Raw genomic sequence first — 19,468 nt, 5'->3', positions numbered from 1 at the left:
CCACGGATGAGATAGAGGGTTGAAACTTGGTGTGAGGTGTTTTTTTGGGATATGCTACCGACTGACGAGTTGGGTCTCAAATTCGACTCAAGGGCACATTTGACCACCTTATCCGGCTATACCCTTTACAAATTTGTTAGTTTTGCCGCGTAAAATCAGAAATTTTTAAATTAAACATTCGGAATTTCTAAATTTTCCCAAAGTATGTAAAAGTATATATCCCAAATCCCTAAATCTCGAAATCCACAAATATTAAAATCCTTGGACTTTGAATACCAAAAATTCCTAAATTCTCATTTCCCTGCGTTGCATCGCCTTAGAGTGCGATGCAGCTATCTTTTCATATTTTTACAAGGCAATAAGTTTATGAAGCCATTGACCATTTTTCGTTAGCAAAAAATACCTTCGCGTCGGCAACTCAAGTTTATTGCTTGGGACCAGCATGTTTAATTTCCTATTCTCATACAACACATATCTAAATCACGAACAGAATCATTGAACATCTCAAACATCACATATTTAAATCACGAAACGAACTCACTTATATCTCGAACAGTAATCATTTAAATCACGAAACGAACTCATTTATATATCAAATAATAAACACTTAAAATACGAACCGAATCTACTAATATCTTGAACATTATAACACGAAATAAATCGACTTATAACACGCATCAACAAATTTATAACACGAACTATCAATTGGAATCAGGTTCAGAGCCCATAAAGTTGTGACTGGGTCAGAATAGTGTCGGGTGCTCGAATCCGCGCTGTTCACGCAACACCCTGAATCCCTAAATCCACAAATCTACAGGACCTTAAATTACCAAGTCCATAATTTCTGAAATACATAATTTTCTAAGTCCAAAAATTTCCAAATTCCCAAATGCCCGAATCTCGAAATCCACAAATACTAAAATCCTTGAACTTTGAATCCCAAAAATTCCTAAATTCCCATTACTCTAAATCCCTAAATCCACAAGCTTGCAAATCCCTAAACTCCCAAGTCCATAATATCCCAAATGCTCAAATTTCCAAATCTACATATCCACAATTTCCCAAATCCCTACATCCGGAAGTCCCCAACCCAAATAATACCTGAACTGTGCGAGCTAACCCCATTACCGCGTCGACTATTCGCAGTATCGCCGGTGCTCCTCAGAATCTCAAATTAAGGCGTACCTCTTAAGGATGTTCACAGGTCAGATTACCTCGAGGTGTTTGGTGCAGTTTAATTAGGTGGGTGTCCTCTTCATAAATTTCATTTCGGTATGATGGCAGAACCTTCGAGTCGACTCTTTTAGCGGCTGAAATTGAACTCTGCTCATCCAGCCTCGGCCTTAATCTGAAGGATTATTACTTACTCTCGGTGCCAGTGACGCTCTTAGCCACCCACCATCTTCGGGTTCTATCCTCTGGGATAGAAAAGAAAAGAGAAAGCGGACCGAGCGATTCGTAGTTCCGATAGTGGAATTTTCGTCGGGGTACATTAATCAAACTGCTCTCGAAAATTTCAATCGATACTTTGGACATTAAGGAAGATTCGATGACGGACGAGACTTTCCTTTGCCAAGCGATACATCGAATAACTTCGTTAATGAATTTATAAACTACCTGACAGGGACATCTTGATAAATCTCGAAAGAGCATGATACATCGTGCTGTTATAGTACCTGTACATGATCTTACAAGGAAACAAATCGAACTGCGACACACCGATTTTAATGAAACTTATGTGAAAGATAGTTCTCAAGAAAATATTTGACACGTATTTTTTTTATCGGCCATCGTTCACGTTTAAGGGGTGAAAATAGCCCTCGAAGTTGGTGGTTGAAATCATATTTTTGGAAATATCTCCGGAATTAAAGAAGATAATTGGATTCTTTTTTTTATAAATTGTTCGTCTTTAAATAGGGAATTTTTGTGCGTAAAAAACTTTCAATAAACTTTATTTGTTTAAATAATATTTTGAAAATTTATAATTTTTGGTTAAATTTTTGCACTAAATGTTGATCTATTTTTTTGCAACTTCGTGTACGTAAACTATAGACAAAAATAGAGGATACGTGTTTTTGGAATTTGTTGTTTGTTGCAATGTTTATTAGATATATAATTTAAAATCTTTACAATCTTTTACTATATGTTAGAGAAAACGGAGACGAAAAGAACAGAAAAACTCTTTCTCTCGTACTCATCGTTCATTCGTTAGCCCATTCGCTCTTACCATTCGCGCGCTTTTACAAAACCTATAACATATATTTTAGACATTTTATACCTCTACATATGCCGTTAATTGATTTCTGAATAATTATTGTAAGCGTCGCAGGTATGTGCGTGACGCGGTTATTACAATCAACGCCGTAAGGAACATAGGCTTTTATGGCCAATTACCTTTTTACTTTATTAACAACTAGTTAACTACTAAGAACTGATTAATAATTAAATGTTATCCAATTAAAAATTATAATATACTTATAATATAAATTATAATATAATTTTTAATAGAATGATTTACTAATAGAAAGGTGATATTTGATTTTTAATTTAAACTTGTCAAATTAAAAATTAATATCAAATATAAAATAATAATAATATAAGAAAAAAATTATAATTGTCAATCTTTAACTAATTTCTTATTAAAAGTTGACAAGTTAAAAATAGAAAATGTTAAACATTATTAGATTATAATAAAGTAATAATTAAATTATAATTGTTAATTGAACGATTCAATACATGAAAGTTGAAATTTTCTTTTCAATCTAAAGTTAACAAATTAAAAATTAATAATATTAAATACTATTAAATTACAATAATATAAAAAATAAATTATATTGAATGATTCTGTAATTGAAAAAAGAAATTTAACATTTAATTCAAGCTAGCCAAATTCAAGGCTGAAAATTAAATTTAATTAATTAACGACTAATCTCATAAAAAATATTGAAAATTGTGAGTGGTCCAAATATTTCAAACAATAAGGAACAACTTTAAATGATTGTTTATTAATAAATTTGTAAATGACTTCCTATAATACCACCGATCTCCTAGCTTCATTATCAAGATCTAAGTAATTTACATTTTGGCACAATATACTGGGAAGTTGTTATTTATTTGCATATCTGTAGAACGCAAGAGAAAATCTTAGCCTGTTCATAATCACGCAACCATTTCATCTTATCTGAAATTCAGAACCGCACAGCTTCTGAAAGTTAGAATCGTCGAGAATTACAGCTGCACAGGTTCCGGCTCAAAAGACCTAATCAGCACAGAGATCTTACCGGAAGTGCTAACTGCACTCACCTACTTAAAACCTAACTTTCATATTCCCACTCTGACGTGTTGACTAATATCATTTCGGAAGTACTGTTGCGAAGATTTCCAGAGTAGTGTCAATCGAATTGGCCTGAAAAATTTTTCTGACTCCCCAGTAACATAGTGTATAATATAAAAAACTGATCGGCGCATGATTGTATTTCGATTTCGAAACATTTCTTGGTATTTATTCAAGTATGGTGGCACATATGTTTTACTAGTTTATTTTTCCCAATTACTATTTATTATATCAACACATAATTTAGTATATGAACTACCAATATTTAAATAAATATTATTAAATAATTAATTAACCAGGACTATTAACAATAATTTAATGTAACACCTGAATTTACTATATTATTACAAATTTTATCGTATTTTATATTTTATTATGTAAAACATACTTGTTAGAAACTTTGTCAAACAGAGATGCGTTCCCAATTAAGGTGCTGGGGTAAGTGCCGAGAGGTCAAACTCAGTCCTCTTACCAAAGGCATCCCTGCCTCCCCACTACGTGGCCAGATCCTCCAGGAACAACGTCCCTATTCGACTTAGCATTGCAATAACAAACTATCTGTCCTTTTCTACAATCTCAGAAGCTAACAAAGCAAGCAATCCTACGACATCTGATGACCATACGACTCCAAGTCAATAGCCATCATCTATCGCCACACTTAGACTCTCATAAACGACCTTTCGCTTAGACCTCACGCAGGCTATCCCTATCATAAATCGTTCGAAGGCAAAATAGCACAGGCTAATTGCCCCCAACGACCCTCCAAAATACGTTGGCGCTAACATACTATTATAAAAAAGAAACATACATACATACATAGTGTATGTGCTATCCACGTACATACGTATACACATACATATACACATATGTATATTATACATATGTATGTACTATATACATTCCCATATACCTACATTTCTAAATTGTAAAAAGCCCAGATCTCGATATGCCCAAATTGCAATATCACTAGTGCCCAATGTCCCAAGATCTCACTTTTACCAGATTCAAATATCGCGATATTTCAATATTTTTAGAAACCAATGTCCTTATACATATACCAATAATCCTAGATCCTACTATCCCTGTATCTGAATATATCTACATACAATAGCATACACATTATATGTACATATATTACAATAGCTCCAAAGCTGAATATACCTAGATTTCAATATGTCTAGACTCAAATATTATTAAGTTTCAATAACCATACATCCAACTATCCCTAGATCGCAAGATCCGCAGATCACAATATCGTTAGCTTTCGATATTCCTGGATTGCAACATCCCTGGATCCCGATATCGCAAGATCCGATTCTTTTGATTCCCATATCTTTTAGGCCCAGTATTCCTAGACCCTAATGTCACTAAACCCCAATATCCCTAGAGCACAATATTATTAGCTTTCTAGAACCCTAGATTCTAATGTCCCTTGATCCTGATATCCCTAGCGCCCAGTATAGCTAGATCCCAATATCACTAACTCCAATACAGTACTTTTAATTTTCGATATCTCTAGATTCTGATATTCCTGTATTCCAAAATGCTATTTCTACACCCCAATATAACATCTCTAAATCCTAATATCCCTAGGTCCCGATGTAGTTTTAGATTCCAATATAAAGTCCCTAGATTACAATATTCCTTAGTTCCAATATCCCTAGATTCCAACATAATATCCTCAGTCACTAATATTTCTAGGTCCTAATATCTCACGCTCCCCTTAATAAATCTCGATAAACCTCAATATCTCTGGATTTTTATCTATGTCCCAGATTATTTTAATAAAGATCACTTTTCGAATAACCCATTAGTTATAATATTTAACAATTTTTACCTTTTCATCTCTTGCTAAAGATTTTTGCAATTGATTTTCTTGAACATAATAAAAATCATACTTCCTCAATTCTTCGACATCGCAACCAATTTTTATTACTGATACATCCAAGGTTAACGTATAAAGGTTCCAGTCATCCATTTATAGGATAATCGAAAATACTTCAGTGAAAATGTGTTGTGTCGGCATAGTGGTTGATATACACCACTCGGGCTGGTGTACCCGGATAACGTTGGAAAATTCGCCTTATTCTGTAAATTTTCCAATATGATCGACCAATCGGTGAACGGTTGGCTATCCAGAAATTTTATTTATGCATTCAAGCATTAATTTGACTTAATTATGATCGAAGAGCTCGTTCGAGATGCATAATATTCACGTTGAAATTAAAATTGCGTCTCTTCTCGCTGCTTGAAACGTTTAAATTGTTTAAAAGCAGCTGCAAACTGAGGCTCACGACAGTCGCATTTCATCACATCAAATTTTTTATTTAACGCTAATTATGCGTTGCAGTTTGGTAAATATGATAAGCGATGAAGGTGAATAATTCATCGTTCTGAACTTCTGCTACTCTTCCAGCAACTTTAATTTCATAATAATTACTCAAGCGTATAACCCGTGAATTTTCATTCAAAATTCAATTATCTTGGCTGTTGATGAGATTCAAATAATTGGCGGGAAATTACGCGTAATCGTGTTCGAAAAGAAACAAGGCTTTCGTGAAAGTCTCTAATACGTTAATCTTGAGAACAAGGCCGTAAATTATACGTGAAAAATTGATGAGCATTTTATTTCCGTAGTTATCGATTAAATAGCAGCGTTTCTTGAGGAATCGATTCCTCTTCTTAGTAAGAATCGATTATTACGCTAGCAGTACAATCAAGTTTATGGTCAGACCGCAACTGCGTCTAAATTCGTAATGCACATATGTTTCTTTGTTACACATTTCTGGAAATAGAGAAAAAATTAATAATATCTGGTCTATAATGTTAAAGAAATTAAAATATTTTACGTTTTATATTGTAATTGATGAATTAATAAACAATTCATTTCATGTTAAATGCAAAGCATTTTACTAAGAATGAAATTCATTCTTTTAATGAAAATTGTGATAGGTTAAAGTCGAAATAAATAGCTATTTTTATTAGTTTCGTTTTAAACATAAAGAGTATAACTGTGTTATAAATAAATTTAAAAATAAAATATTTTGAAGAATTTATTTCTTACCCATTTTCTTATGTAGAATTATCGCATTCTCTTATCTATGACATATGTAATATGTTACACATAGGCACAGTAGATCTTCTGTAGTAATACTTCCCTTTTGTGAAAATTTATCGTGAAAAAATCTTTTGTTAGTGGAGAAGAGTACTTTAAAGAAATTGCTTTTGTCCTAGAAAGAATAGTGTATGATATAATGAAGCATTCTTCTCAAAGCTATGAATACCTTCTGTTTAAAGATTTTAGGTTAGAATCGTTGACAAATTTTGTTGCAACCGTAAATGTACACGCTGTATTTAAGTGAATTTTCAATTTAAATATGAAATATTCTTCGTTCGAAATACGAACGTAACGAAACCGTTTCATCGATATACTAAAAATATATTTTAGTTTAACTGGTTAATTGAAATATGATCAAAGAATAATATTAATAAATCTCCGTATCCGTATAATTTTAATTATTAAAACTTTTAAATATTCAAGTTTCCAAATCTTCGATTTTTAGATTTTACATTTTCTAAATTTTAAAGTTTTCAAAATGTTTACTTTTAAATATTCAAATTTCAAAAATCTCACACTTCTGAATTGCCAAACTAAATTTTCTCATTTTTGAATTTACAAGTATTAACATTGCTCAATCTCTAATTTTTTAATTTCTGAATTTCTAAATTTCTGGATTTTTAAATTTCTGGATTTTTAAATTTCTGGATTTCTAAATTTCTGAATTTCTGAATTTTTGAATTTCTGAATTTCTGAATTTCTGAATTTCTGAATTTCTAAACTTTCAATTTTCTGAATTTCTAGATTCAAAGTTTTTCAATACCTTAACTTACCAATCTCTAAATTTCTTAATTTTCTTAATTTCAAATTTGTTCGCACAGAAACTATAATTCCTGTTAAACATAACCTATCCCAAGCATTCGAAACATTACAGAAATACTTGAACAGTTAACTGATAGTCATTATTTGGCTTTGAGAAAAGACGAGAACCCTCTAGAATTTTGGTTGCAAACATTACGGAGGACCATCGACCTAGAACAAAATTCCTTACTCAACTTTAATACACGACCACAGTGATGGAAGAGAATGCAATTTTTCCAAACTCAATACTCGTGGAAACACTCAGGGTTTTTAACTTAGAAACTCGATTATTCGCGTCGTATGGGAACGGCTTTTTCAAGAAGAAAGGAAAGTAACAAACTTAAGCTTACATCCACTTTTTCTCACGGCAATTCTGGAATTTTTAAATGTAAAAAATTTCAAACTTCCAAAGGATAAATATTCAAATTTCCAAACTTTCATATTCAAATATCTCAGACTTAAAATATTTCGTGAAGTGATCATTTTTTAAATTTATTCCATAGCACTTTTTTAAGCAGAAAATTCAAAAGAATCGGTCTGTGGAAAGAAAGATACGTCATTGCATTACAAAATTATAATACGATCTTCAAAAGACGCTTCAGAATTAATAAATACAAGAATGTAATAAGTACTTCTCTATGTCTCATAATTTTTGTTATAATTTTTTATTGTAATGTTTTTTAGTATTTTCTGGTATTACTTCTGGTATTTACTAATATTTATTGTAATAATTATAATTATTACTCATATTACTTATATTGCCATATTCTTCGAAATATTTATGTATTCTTGACCAAATCGTAAATACAGTACGTCGCCAACTTTGCAAATGAAATTTTGTTATCTACAAAAATATATATGCTTGGAACAGTACCTCATACAGAGTAAATAATTTCTGAATTTTAATCACAAACAAAAAGTCAAAAGTTTAAATCATTCAAAGAGCAGGAACTTGAAAATATATGTACCGTGTGTTTTCAACCTTTTAGACAACCCTGCGACATCTGTAGAGTACATGAATATTTTACTGTAATCTTCTGCTACTTTTATCTTAACCTATAAACATACATATGCAATATATTTACGTACAAGCGAAAGAAATACTAAAAAGGTGCATTCGTAAAAGAAAAAGGCACATTATACGAAAATAGTTGGGATTTCAAAATGAACTTTATAATTCTTTTCTATAATTCAACAATTTATTAGCTATTTACACTACATAGTTACTATTCGCCTTCCAAATTATTCGCCATGTGTCAATCGTCGCGGACCGACTCGTCCACCGTAAATTATCGAAAATTACCGAATAGTTCCGATTGGTTCGGACCATCCTATCGGAGACACGCGTCGTTCTTTTTAACATAAATCAACGTTAATTGATTGTTACTGTATTTGATTGTGTGAATTTTTGAAAATCTCGATGAATAAAGATCAGATCGGACAGATATGACCGTAGATATCTCTTTGACAATAAAAGTCGTCCTTCCAGTAAGATCCCCAGCTCGTTGGAACATCAATCGTACCAGAGGCTACAGACAACCTCTTTTGAAGTGGAACTGAGGACACAGACGTTCACGAGCAGCCACAGATTTAATTTTTTTCTTTTGAATGGCAAAGAAGTCACTGTGCCCTGAGAAAAGATCTCGTTTCGTCCGTGCTTCGCCAATAAATCGTGGCTGTGAATCCGAAGGAGTGTGCAAATCGCGATTCGATCGGAATCGTTAAAGAGTCCTCGGCCTTTCGGGTTTCCAGGACACTGGAAAGTTCCTCGTGAAAACTTCTGATATCCTTTCAAACAGACTTTTCACGATATTTCGTCTGCGACGTTTTATTCTTTTGATGCTTCGCTTCTTTATTGTGAGAGACGATTGATAGAGAGTTTACGATAAATTGCACGTGTTTATTTATTATTTATTGCACAATTATGTAAACAGATATTTCTGCGCTTATATTTATTAGTTTTTGAGGTTGTTACGAGACTTCTTGAGTGCTAGAGTGTGAGTGCTAGTGTGGGTTGTAATATGAAGTGTTGAATTTTTTGATATTTGGGATTTTGAGACTTTGTGATTTAAAAATTTTTGTACTTTCAAACCTCAAAATACTTCATCTTTGGACTTTTTAAATTTTTGAATCGTAGAATTTTGGAATTTTGATGCGTTAAGACATAAAAATTTGAAATTTGAAATTTTGGGACCTGATGGAGACCTCTTGAATTTAAGAGTTTTCAAATATTGTGATTTGTGATTTTAAAAATTTAGTACTCCAGAAGTTTTAAATGTAAGGATTTGTTATCTTTTAGAATACAAAATTAAAAAATTTACAATTTTACAATTTTACAATTTAAGATTTGAAAATCTTTGAATTCTAAGAATTTCAATGTTTAGGCATATAAAAATTAAAAAATTTACAATTATTTACAATAATAAGTTATTGCTAATAATAATAATAAATTCTGAGTTTATTGAATTGAATCATTGAATTGAATTTATGAACTTATGAATTCAAAACATATTAATTTAAAATGTGGAGGCTTGCTATATAGTAAATTTGGGACCACATAGTTTTAAAATTTTAAAACTGAAACTTCAAAATTTTAGAATTTAAAAATTTGAAAATTTAGAAATTTAGGAATTTAGGAATTTAATAATTTAAAAATTAGAAAGTTTAGAAATTTGGAAGTTTGGATATGAAAATGCGTGAACTCTTACAGAAAACTTAAGAAACTTGAAATATAACCAATTTCGAAATTCGAAGATATTGAAATTTGTACGAATTTAATAAATAATACAAATTCAATTAATCTGGAGTTTAAAGTGACGTGATATCTTCCTGACGCGTTATTATTCCTGTCTACTCTTCAAGGGTTAAATGAAAAGGCTACTAATTATTCCATAAGATATAAAGGTCAGCTTTGTATTTTCATTTTGCGTGTTATATGACGAATTAATGGACACTTTTTAATTAAAATATTGGTTAATTGTATTGTCTTTATCATTACATTTATAATATTCATTTTATAGACGTTTCCTTTATTTTCTATAAAAATTGTGAAATTGGTAAATTTAAAAATTTAATGATTTGAAAATTTGAGAATTTGGAAATATAAGAATACTAATATGTGAGAATGTTAGAATTAATTTTGTAACATCCCTGGAAGAATTTTTTCCTTTCTTCACCATCATGGTAGTATTGTGTTAAGTTCATTTATCTACCGTAAGAATAATTTAGTTACCGACAGTATTAGACAATTACCGACAGTACATTATGTATCAATTATCCTATGTATTAAATTCGACAGTCGGTAACCGATACATATATACATTTTTAATTTGCAAGAATTATTTTATGATTTTGATTTAAAAAGGGTAATATGTTTCACAGAGTTGAGCAAATGTTCCAGAATCGTTACAATTTTAAATTCTTAAAATTCTTAAAATTAATTAGTTTTAAAGTTAATTTTAGAATAATGGAGTCTATTTTTCAAAATAGATGATTTGAAGGTTTAAGAATTTAAGAAGTTGGGGTATTTTGAATTTTGTAATTTTCAAATTAGCGAATTTTAAATTTTTAATCGCCTGGAAATATTCCAACGAAATTTCGAAATTTAGGGGTTAAAAAATACAAAAATTTAGAAATTTAAAAACTTAAAAACAGAAATTAAAAAATTTTAAATTATAGTAAAACAAAAATGCAGAAATATAGAAATACAGAAATATAGAAATATAGATATATAGAAATTTAATAACTTAGAAGTATATGGACTTAGAAATTTCCCAATTCAGAAATTAAACCCATAACCTACGATTTACGCTCGAGAATTTTGGACCGGAAACGTAATGTTTATCGTATACGGGCTATGCTCGTAGTTGTAGGTTAAGGGATTAAAAAATTTTCATTCCATCAAAAACGTTCAAATGAATTTTAGAAATACAGAAATTTCCAAAAAACAGTTAATTCTCCCCTACTGAGCATAGATATTACAAAACATCCTCTTCCATCTGTGCTTAACCGAAACAAAGTTACATGTATCTCGACGTACCCGATGAAATCAAGAGATACAGTGAATTTCCCGATCGATCAGCGATTAAATCGGTCCAAGAATCAAACTGAGAGCACGTATCATGTTTTGCTCGATACGAGAAGGTTGAAATTACGTGTTAATTCTATTCCCAGCTCGAAGGTTTTTTTGCAAAGCCCCGAAGAGTGGCGGCAAGCTTTTTCGAGCTTTAAGCGAAAGAATCCTCATCAGTGGGAAATTGAGAGGAGATTCAGATCAAAGCCGAAAGTTCCCGATCAGGATGTAGAAGTAATTTTCCAAGGAGCTAATAAAAGTTTCCTCGATTGCTTTCGCAGCTGCTGTTGCTGTTAAATCGCGCTTCTTCGCGACATACTGCCTTTTTCTTCGTTTCTTTTGATCAAGAGTGAGAGGTTGAAACTCGATCAAAGAAAACTTCAATCATTTACTCGACAGTTATTAATATCCAGCGATTTTTACGTACAACGTTCACGAATATAACGAAGTTGTAAATTACAGTTAGATAATAAACCTGTAAGAACCTTGTCGAATAAAAATTGTATAAAAAATGATTCTCGCAGCTTCTTTCTGTGCGATTTAAAAAGCTTTTCCCAGCTTCCGCCCTTGCCTGAAAACAAAATTAATGAAATAAAGGGAAGAAGTGGCCTCTTCAGGCAAATCGATGGAAGATAAAATGAAAAGTCAACTCATTTATCTTTAAACGTTTCGGCTGCTTTCGGAGTTCGCTTTTATCTTTTACTTTAGATGTTGACTTCGTTGTTTGCGAATTTTAAATAACAATTGAGTGTTTAGAAAGAGCTCGAAAAAAGGCAGGGACGTTATCGTCAAAGGCAAATGAGTTTATCTTTCATTATATCTTCCAGCAATTTACTTGAAGAGACCTTCCTCTAATTTTCTAATCTGAAATTATTATTATAATTGTTCAACCGAATGATTTGTAAACATTGCTTTAATGATTGTTTTAAGCAGTCATTTTTCGTTTGTCACAGCGAGAAGTTTGAGAAGTTTAGTTCCGTTGAACTGAGAAAGGACATGAGATTGTTAAGCAGGTTGCTGCTAAGTCGCAATTTAGTTCCCGTTGAGTGCAACAGAAGGAACTATAATTAATGCCGTTAACGCTAACAGAGCAATCTGCATTGGGTATAATTTAATTTAGAAGGGAAGAGTTTGTTTAAGTGACAGGATTCATTGAAGACCCTCTTAAAGTTTCCATTTTCGATATAGCTATACCTTTCTCCACTGAAACACCCGATCTCGATCCGTTAACTAATATCAAATTTTTCGTGTTGGTTGAATTTTTTATTAACTCGTTGAATATTGCAGAGAAAAATTTAAATATAAATTATTACGAGCACGATAATTTTTTAGGTTAAGTTGAATTCTTATAATTACCCTTTTCTACAGTGTTTCAAGCATTATGAGAGTTATTAAGTGAAACATGTTCTTAAAAATAATCAGCAAGAACTTTAAGTGAAATGCATTATAAAATTATTTTGCTTATTGCAAAGCATTTTCGAAATAACCGGAATGAATGTTTGTACAATTGGTACCAACTCTCAATTGTATTAATTATTAGGTTATGTTACAATTATATTAGATTAAATGATGTTACATTTTAAACCAAATCTCAGTAATATTAATTATTGTTATATTAAAAATGTGGCAAACGTTAATACATTTGAAGTGAACGTTATTTTAATCCAACTTTGAAACAATTTCAAGATCATAAAGGGTGATGGTAAAGAAGAAGAGCATTGAAGAGAGGATGACAAAGGGTTCTAGCGACAATGGACCATCTATAGCCAGACAGGCTTTGCATCCAGTATAACAATCTCTATTCTTTACAGAAACTTTCAATATGAGTGCTATTTCGAAAATATCGAGAATAACTGCAGTAAGAGGTTAGGCCACCTTTAAGACCAAAGAAATCGAAATATTTTTCTTCGTCTTAAATACCAGTAAAAATTAAACAAAATCAGTACAAAGTTCGACTTCCATAGCAAGATGGTGGTTTAACCTTTTAAAAAATAACTGAAACATGCTTCAGCCATTTTGATTATTTCATCCCCAATTCTTTGTTGGAAAAAGCAGTAACGAAACTTTTGGAAGAAATCACTAAATCGTTCATACGTCATTAAATTCATTTCACATGATATAAAGCATCAACATTAAATTATTTTCATTATGAAACTTCTAATCTTGTTGTCTTAGAACGAATATTATTGTCACTAAATTAGATTTGAAGATATTAAATATGTTTTGTCAATTACGTGACAAAATTTGTATAATATTTTTTACTTTCAGCGATTTAAGTTTGTACTTTTAGTAATTTAATAATTTAGCAATGAAAATAAGTTACGATATAGGTATATTATGTCGTAGTACATCATTAGCTTTGTGAAGTAATGTTGATAAAAGCCAATTGTTTGGTAAAGTGTTGAACGTACAAAGAAATACAGAAATGAAACGTCTGTTTGCAGGAGCAAAGTGGCGGCTGCGCTTTTGAACAAGCATCTGCAGATCAATGGCATATCCGCAGGTCTGACCACACTTCCGACGGTGGATCAATCATCGCCAGATCCACAACCAGAAGATCCACCGATCACTAGCAGCAGTAAAATGAGGAGAGAACGAAAGGCTGCTAGGACGCTTGGAATAATCATGTCAGCGTTTCTGGCTTGTTGGCTCCCCTTCTTTCTTTGGTAAATTTCATTCCACCCCTTCAATTCGACAACACAAACTATAACATTCTTCCAAATACATCATCTACCACCGATAAGATCAAATTTGAGTTATAAATGATCATCGTCGGTAATCAAAACGATTTTTGATTGATTACTAGTGAATAACATTAAATTTCTGTCTATAAAAGTCAATTTATATTCAAGATGAAATTCTTGTCAATAATTAAATTTAATTATTTATATTAACAACTTAATGGTTCTAATTAAATGTATACCATTTATAATAATTATTTGTTCAATTATTTAAAGATATATATAGATGGGTTATTTGCAAAATGAAATCATTTAATTAATTATGTTTATAAGGATTATTTTGCCAATGAAATCGTTTAACTGACAAACAAAATTATATAGTTAAAGATGATTTTCTAATGGTTAGTTATAACCAAGATCAATTTAAACCGCAACTTCTGAAGTTTATTTGTTCTAAATAAAAGAGTAATTCAAGTAGAGACTTAAAAATTGAATTTTCGCGCCAAATGTACCGTCCGCCATATTTATCCACTATGATGGCTTTCGCAGGACCAAACGTGTTTGGCCATGTTTTCTGATTTTATTTTCTTTTAATTTAACAGAATTTTCTATTACAAATTCTGAATAATTATGTTTATATCTAAATATAAATATAAATATAATTGTGTTATATAATATACGTGTAAATATGTAAAACATTTAAATTCAAATTACTATCCTAACATATCGATGCATTTACCACTTCTGAAGATTTTTGTTCTTTTTTGTGCATCATTCAAAAATTAAATTATTGTGATAATTTTATATAAGTCAATGTATTACAAAACGATTACAAAATTTTATAGCAAATATACTATCAAAGTTCAATAATTATGTAAACATGAAACATCGTTAAGGTATTTTCTTTTTATAGCAAATGAAATTGAATCGTCTCCTTGTGGTATTAGTTTTTGCCAGGCTAAGTTAGTTTTAACGAGTTGCGCGAGAACGAAATCCAAGTTAGGCCGATTTACAGGTAATTAGAGGAACTCGGAATATATTAAACACGAGAAGAAGAGTGTTAAACGTCCACGTGGCCGATAAGTGGTCTTCGAAACTACTTTCGTCGTATTAACCGGGATCGCAATTCCTGTATCGTAACTGGCAAAGCCGATGATACTTCTGCTGAAACTTTTCTTCGAGTTTTCTCGTAAAATGCCGGGAAACGTCTCGTGATATCAGAGGATCGTAAACAGAGAATTGCGGAAAAATTTTGCACAAACGGCTACGGCCACTCTAACTTCACGGTTTCAATATCTCCGGTAACGGGATAAAATGTAATTAAAAATTCTCCGCGTACAAACAACTTTTTCTGTTAACGTTATAATAATTACATTCGTCTGCGAAAACATACGTGCGCTTTACACAGGTCACTTGACGTTTGCCCTTTTTTTTTGTCTGAGAAAATATTTCATATTTCATCTACGATTTCAACGCGCTTCACGGTACCAGGATAAATAATGGTTTATAAAATCATCGAAAATACGCGTGATCGATAGAAATTTCAAGCGTTAATAAATTCCAACGATAAACGCTCGCTTTCAGCATGTTTATTTATAGCCGTGTGCAAACGACGCGATGCACGAGGCATCCGTAAATTTTAGTTTCAACCCCTTTGATTTCGCGTCAATACACTTTGCGCGAATGATTAGTTGGTATTTAAATAATATTTATTCGGCAGAATGGATATTTACTTGTGGAATTCATTGTACGTAATACTTTTAAACGTATTAACTTTTTTTTCATTATAACACCGTTTACATTGAAACAAATTTTTATTTTCTTTACTTCTCAAATCAGAGTTAAATTATCGTGACTGAGGAAAATAATGGAATTGTTCGAATTGGAGTAATTAAATTATTCACCAAACAGTTTTTTAATAAACATACGAGAATGGTTAAAGAGAAACTGACCTTTTCAGATAGAAATCATATGAAATTAACTAAAATAAGTTGGTTTAAAATACTCTAATTGAAGACCTGTTCAAACAAAATTTAATTATTCAGAAATGTACGGCAGCTGAAATTGTAAATTAAAATACATTGAAATTGATATCACTTGAATTTAGAATAGTATTTTTAATAAACTTGAGTAAATTGACGATTGTAATTATAGGTTAACGATTTGTTTTGAATATGCGGTCATAACAATGACATATTTATTCTGTTAATGCGCATGCGCAGTCGGATAAGGATATAAACGTCCTCCTTACAGCGTTCTCTTTTCATTTCGTTATTACATTTTTCATAGTGATCCTGCAGGAAATTATAGAAAACCATGACCACGGATATAAGAAGGAAATTATAGAAAACCGTATCAAATTGATCTAAAGCAAGACAGAGAGAGATTACTTGATTAAAAGCAGAAGATAATTGTGATATCAGACGGCGGCAAAATTAAAATCCATTTGTGTGCAGAACTGCCATAACAGAACATCAAAAGAAATATTTTATCTATTAAACATAAAATATCAAAACTCATTTTGTATTTTCTTTCTTTATTTTAATTTAAAACTTATTATCATACATTTCGTAAAAATTGAGGTTCAATGTTGGTTCAAAATAATTTAATCAAACATTTAAAAATGATATTTATTTTTGTTGTTTTCCAACAAATTAAATTGTAATATTTTATGTTGAATTTATATTGAATTTAAATTATATTTTATATTGAATTGCATTAAGAAAATTTGTTTTGTTACTTCATCATCATTTCCAGACAAATAGATTTGAATTTTGGCGCCAACTGAGACCAAAATGACGGAACATTTTCCAATTACTCGCTTGAGTACTTAATTTTTCAATCCTGTTATGTGTTTTATCCTGAAATTTTTACGAATGAGATAGTATTTCGTAAGTTTTTGCAGTTTTCAAATGACAGCGAAATTATGTAGTTGCAATCTCGCTACCGCGGCAATATATTGAGACAAATCTTGTTGCCGTACGTAGTAAAGCTCCTAGAACCACTTGATCCTGTATGTTTGTTCATTTGTCTGCCTATTTGCTCGTACCAAGTTACAGGCCGCAATTTTTATTCCTCTGACTTTAAATTTTGAGGTTAGGCTCGTAAGGTACCTTAAAGTTGTATAAATTGTTGGCAGTCTATATCCTTATCTTTAGACAGAAACCTGTTGTCATTGTCGCCGATATTCGTCGCATCAATAAAAAACCCTAATTTGGTACCATTTTCGATCATTTTTGATTGATAGAATTGACTGAAAGCACGTTACAAGCTCTATGACTCATCGTTCACGATAATACTTGGTCGTCATCGATGTCAGTCGTCGTAAAATCAATAATAATCGTGTTTGTACCGATTTTAATACTTTCAGACACGTTTAATCATTTGGAACGACTTTCAAATCCCCGCATCTCACTTTTATTCTACCTACAGTTACTCGCTTTAATATTCGGACATTATGGTATTTGCGAAATTAAAGCTTTATATTATTTGCAATGTGATTACCGAATTTTCTGATCCATAATGAGTTAAAGTGCATATTCTAGTTTACAAATATGTAAAATTAAATACTTTATTTTTATTGTTTTCCACATAATAAATCATAAACGAAATTAAACCCGATATTTTTTTTGTTTGTTTAGAGTTTAAAGTCGCATCAACATCAAGGTCATTAGCGACTATCGACTGGTTTAGATACTTATTGTCTTTAATTGATTAATTTAGGAGAAAGTTGCAAGTTCTATAGAATTATAGTCTTGCAGAATGTAATTAGGGTGTTTTGATATAATGTAGAGGTGATTGCTTCTGATATCGTCTTTGACGTTAAATTTCCTACGTTCTTCGTTATATTTCCTGCATTCTAGTATAATATGGTTGATACTTATTGGTTCATTACATGATTCGCATAGAGTGAGGGGAATGTTGTTTAGGATATATGAATATGTCAGTTTGGTACGCCCAATTCTGATTCTAGTTATTGCTGTTTGTTGTCTCCTGTTGAAATTGGGATTTGTTTTAAGGTTGTAGAAACTGTTTGTTGATTTGTGAAGTGTGTTTGCTTTGTAGTTTTTCCATGCTCGATTCGACGACTGTTTCCACAGTGACTTTAGGTGATTATTTATGTCCAGAGAGGTGCTGCAGAGAGGTTGATTATCCGGGTGTAGTGTTGCTGCAATTTTTGCTTCGAGATCGGCCATGACATTCCCGTGGATGTCCATGTGGGAAAGGACCTACGCTATCGTTATTTTTTTCTTCCCATGTGTAGTTAATTTGTCGTATAGCTCTTGTATTGTTCTGCGGATTTCCATGGTCTGCTTTAGGTTTTGGGTCTTTAGGATAGTCGAAAGGGAATCGGAGAATATGATGAATGTGGAATGAGAAGATTTATCGATGAATTCAAGAACTGAAAGGAGCGCGTAACTTTCGGCTGTGTGGATGCCGTTGAAAGAGTTCATTCCGTGTTTTATTGTAGTACTTTGCGCAAATACAGCTGCACCTGTTCCAAGATTGCTCTTGGAGCCGTCAATATAGACATGGGTGTATCCAGGATATTTGGCACATAGGATGTTAAATTGGTCTTTCCATTCCTGTGTAGTTAGTTCTGTCTTTTTCTTTTCTATGAGTGATAGGTTAATATTAGGTGTCTTCAGTGTCCATGGGGGTGTTTTATGGAATCTAGTTTTTTCTGTGATTGGTAGGTTGTATTCCAGTTCGTTAAAAAAGTTTTTAATTCTTTGATATAAGGGAATATTACTAGTTTGGTGTTTGGGTTTGTGTATTTTTTTTTTTTGAGAAGATGTCACCGTAGATAATCGGGTTGGTAGATGTTGACGCTCGTACTGCATATTTTAAGCTTAAAAGTTTTCTTCTGTATTCTAAGGATGTTTCAGCAGATTCTATTATTATACTTCCTATTGGGCTTGTGTGGAATGCTCCTGTTATTAATCTGATCGCGGTATTGTGGATTACGTCAAGTTTTTTTAATATACTTGGTTTAGCAAAACCCGATATTGGTGTCGAAAAAATATTCGGACACTTAATATTACATAAAGTTTTTTCTTATTTAGATTGTATGTAACAACAAAGTTATAACTTTAATATTAATTTAATATTTTTTGGGATATCCCCTTTGTCTGATGACGTGTTGCAAACGTGTTGGCATGTTTGAAATTATTTTATTTAAATAATTTTGAGTAATGGGTTTCCACTCTTCCGTCAGTTGTATTTTTAATTTGTCTTTTGTTTTTATAGGGGTGGTCTTAACATTACGATCCAATAAGTCCCATAGATTTTTAATTGGATTTAAATCTGGTGATTGTGGTGGAGGATGGAGCATTTTCGGACAGGCATATAATAAATATTCCTGAACTATTCTCGATTTGTGTTTCGGATCGTTATCCTGGTAGAACTTAAGACTGTCTCGTATACCCATAAACGTTGCACATTTTAAATATGTCTAAATA

The 19,468-nt window shown here is 31.6% G+C and overlaps 1 protein-coding gene across 1 annotated transcript in view; it reads left to right on the top strand.

Annotated features, from left to right (window-relative positions):
* The window catches only part of LOC100879688 (octopamine receptor beta-1R), a 108,735-nt gene that overhangs the window by 78,211 nt on the left and 11,056 nt on the right, over nt 1-19,468 (top strand). The window contains exon 3 of the mRNA XM_003706495.3: nt 13,770-13,991. Coding sequence (XP_003706543.1) covers nt 13,770-13,991 — 222 coding nt within the window. The remainder of the gene's footprint in view (nt 1-13,769; nt 13,992-19,468) is intronic.

This window comes from Megachile rotundata, chromosome 15, assembly GCF_050947335.1.
Source record: "Megachile rotundata isolate GNS110a chromosome 15, iyMegRotu1, whole genome shotgun sequence".
In the NCBI taxonomy this organism is placed as follows: domain Eukaryota; kingdom Metazoa; phylum Arthropoda; class Insecta; order Hymenoptera; family Megachilidae; genus Megachile; species Megachile rotundata.
This window is presented reverse-complemented; position numbering and strand designations above follow the sequence as displayed.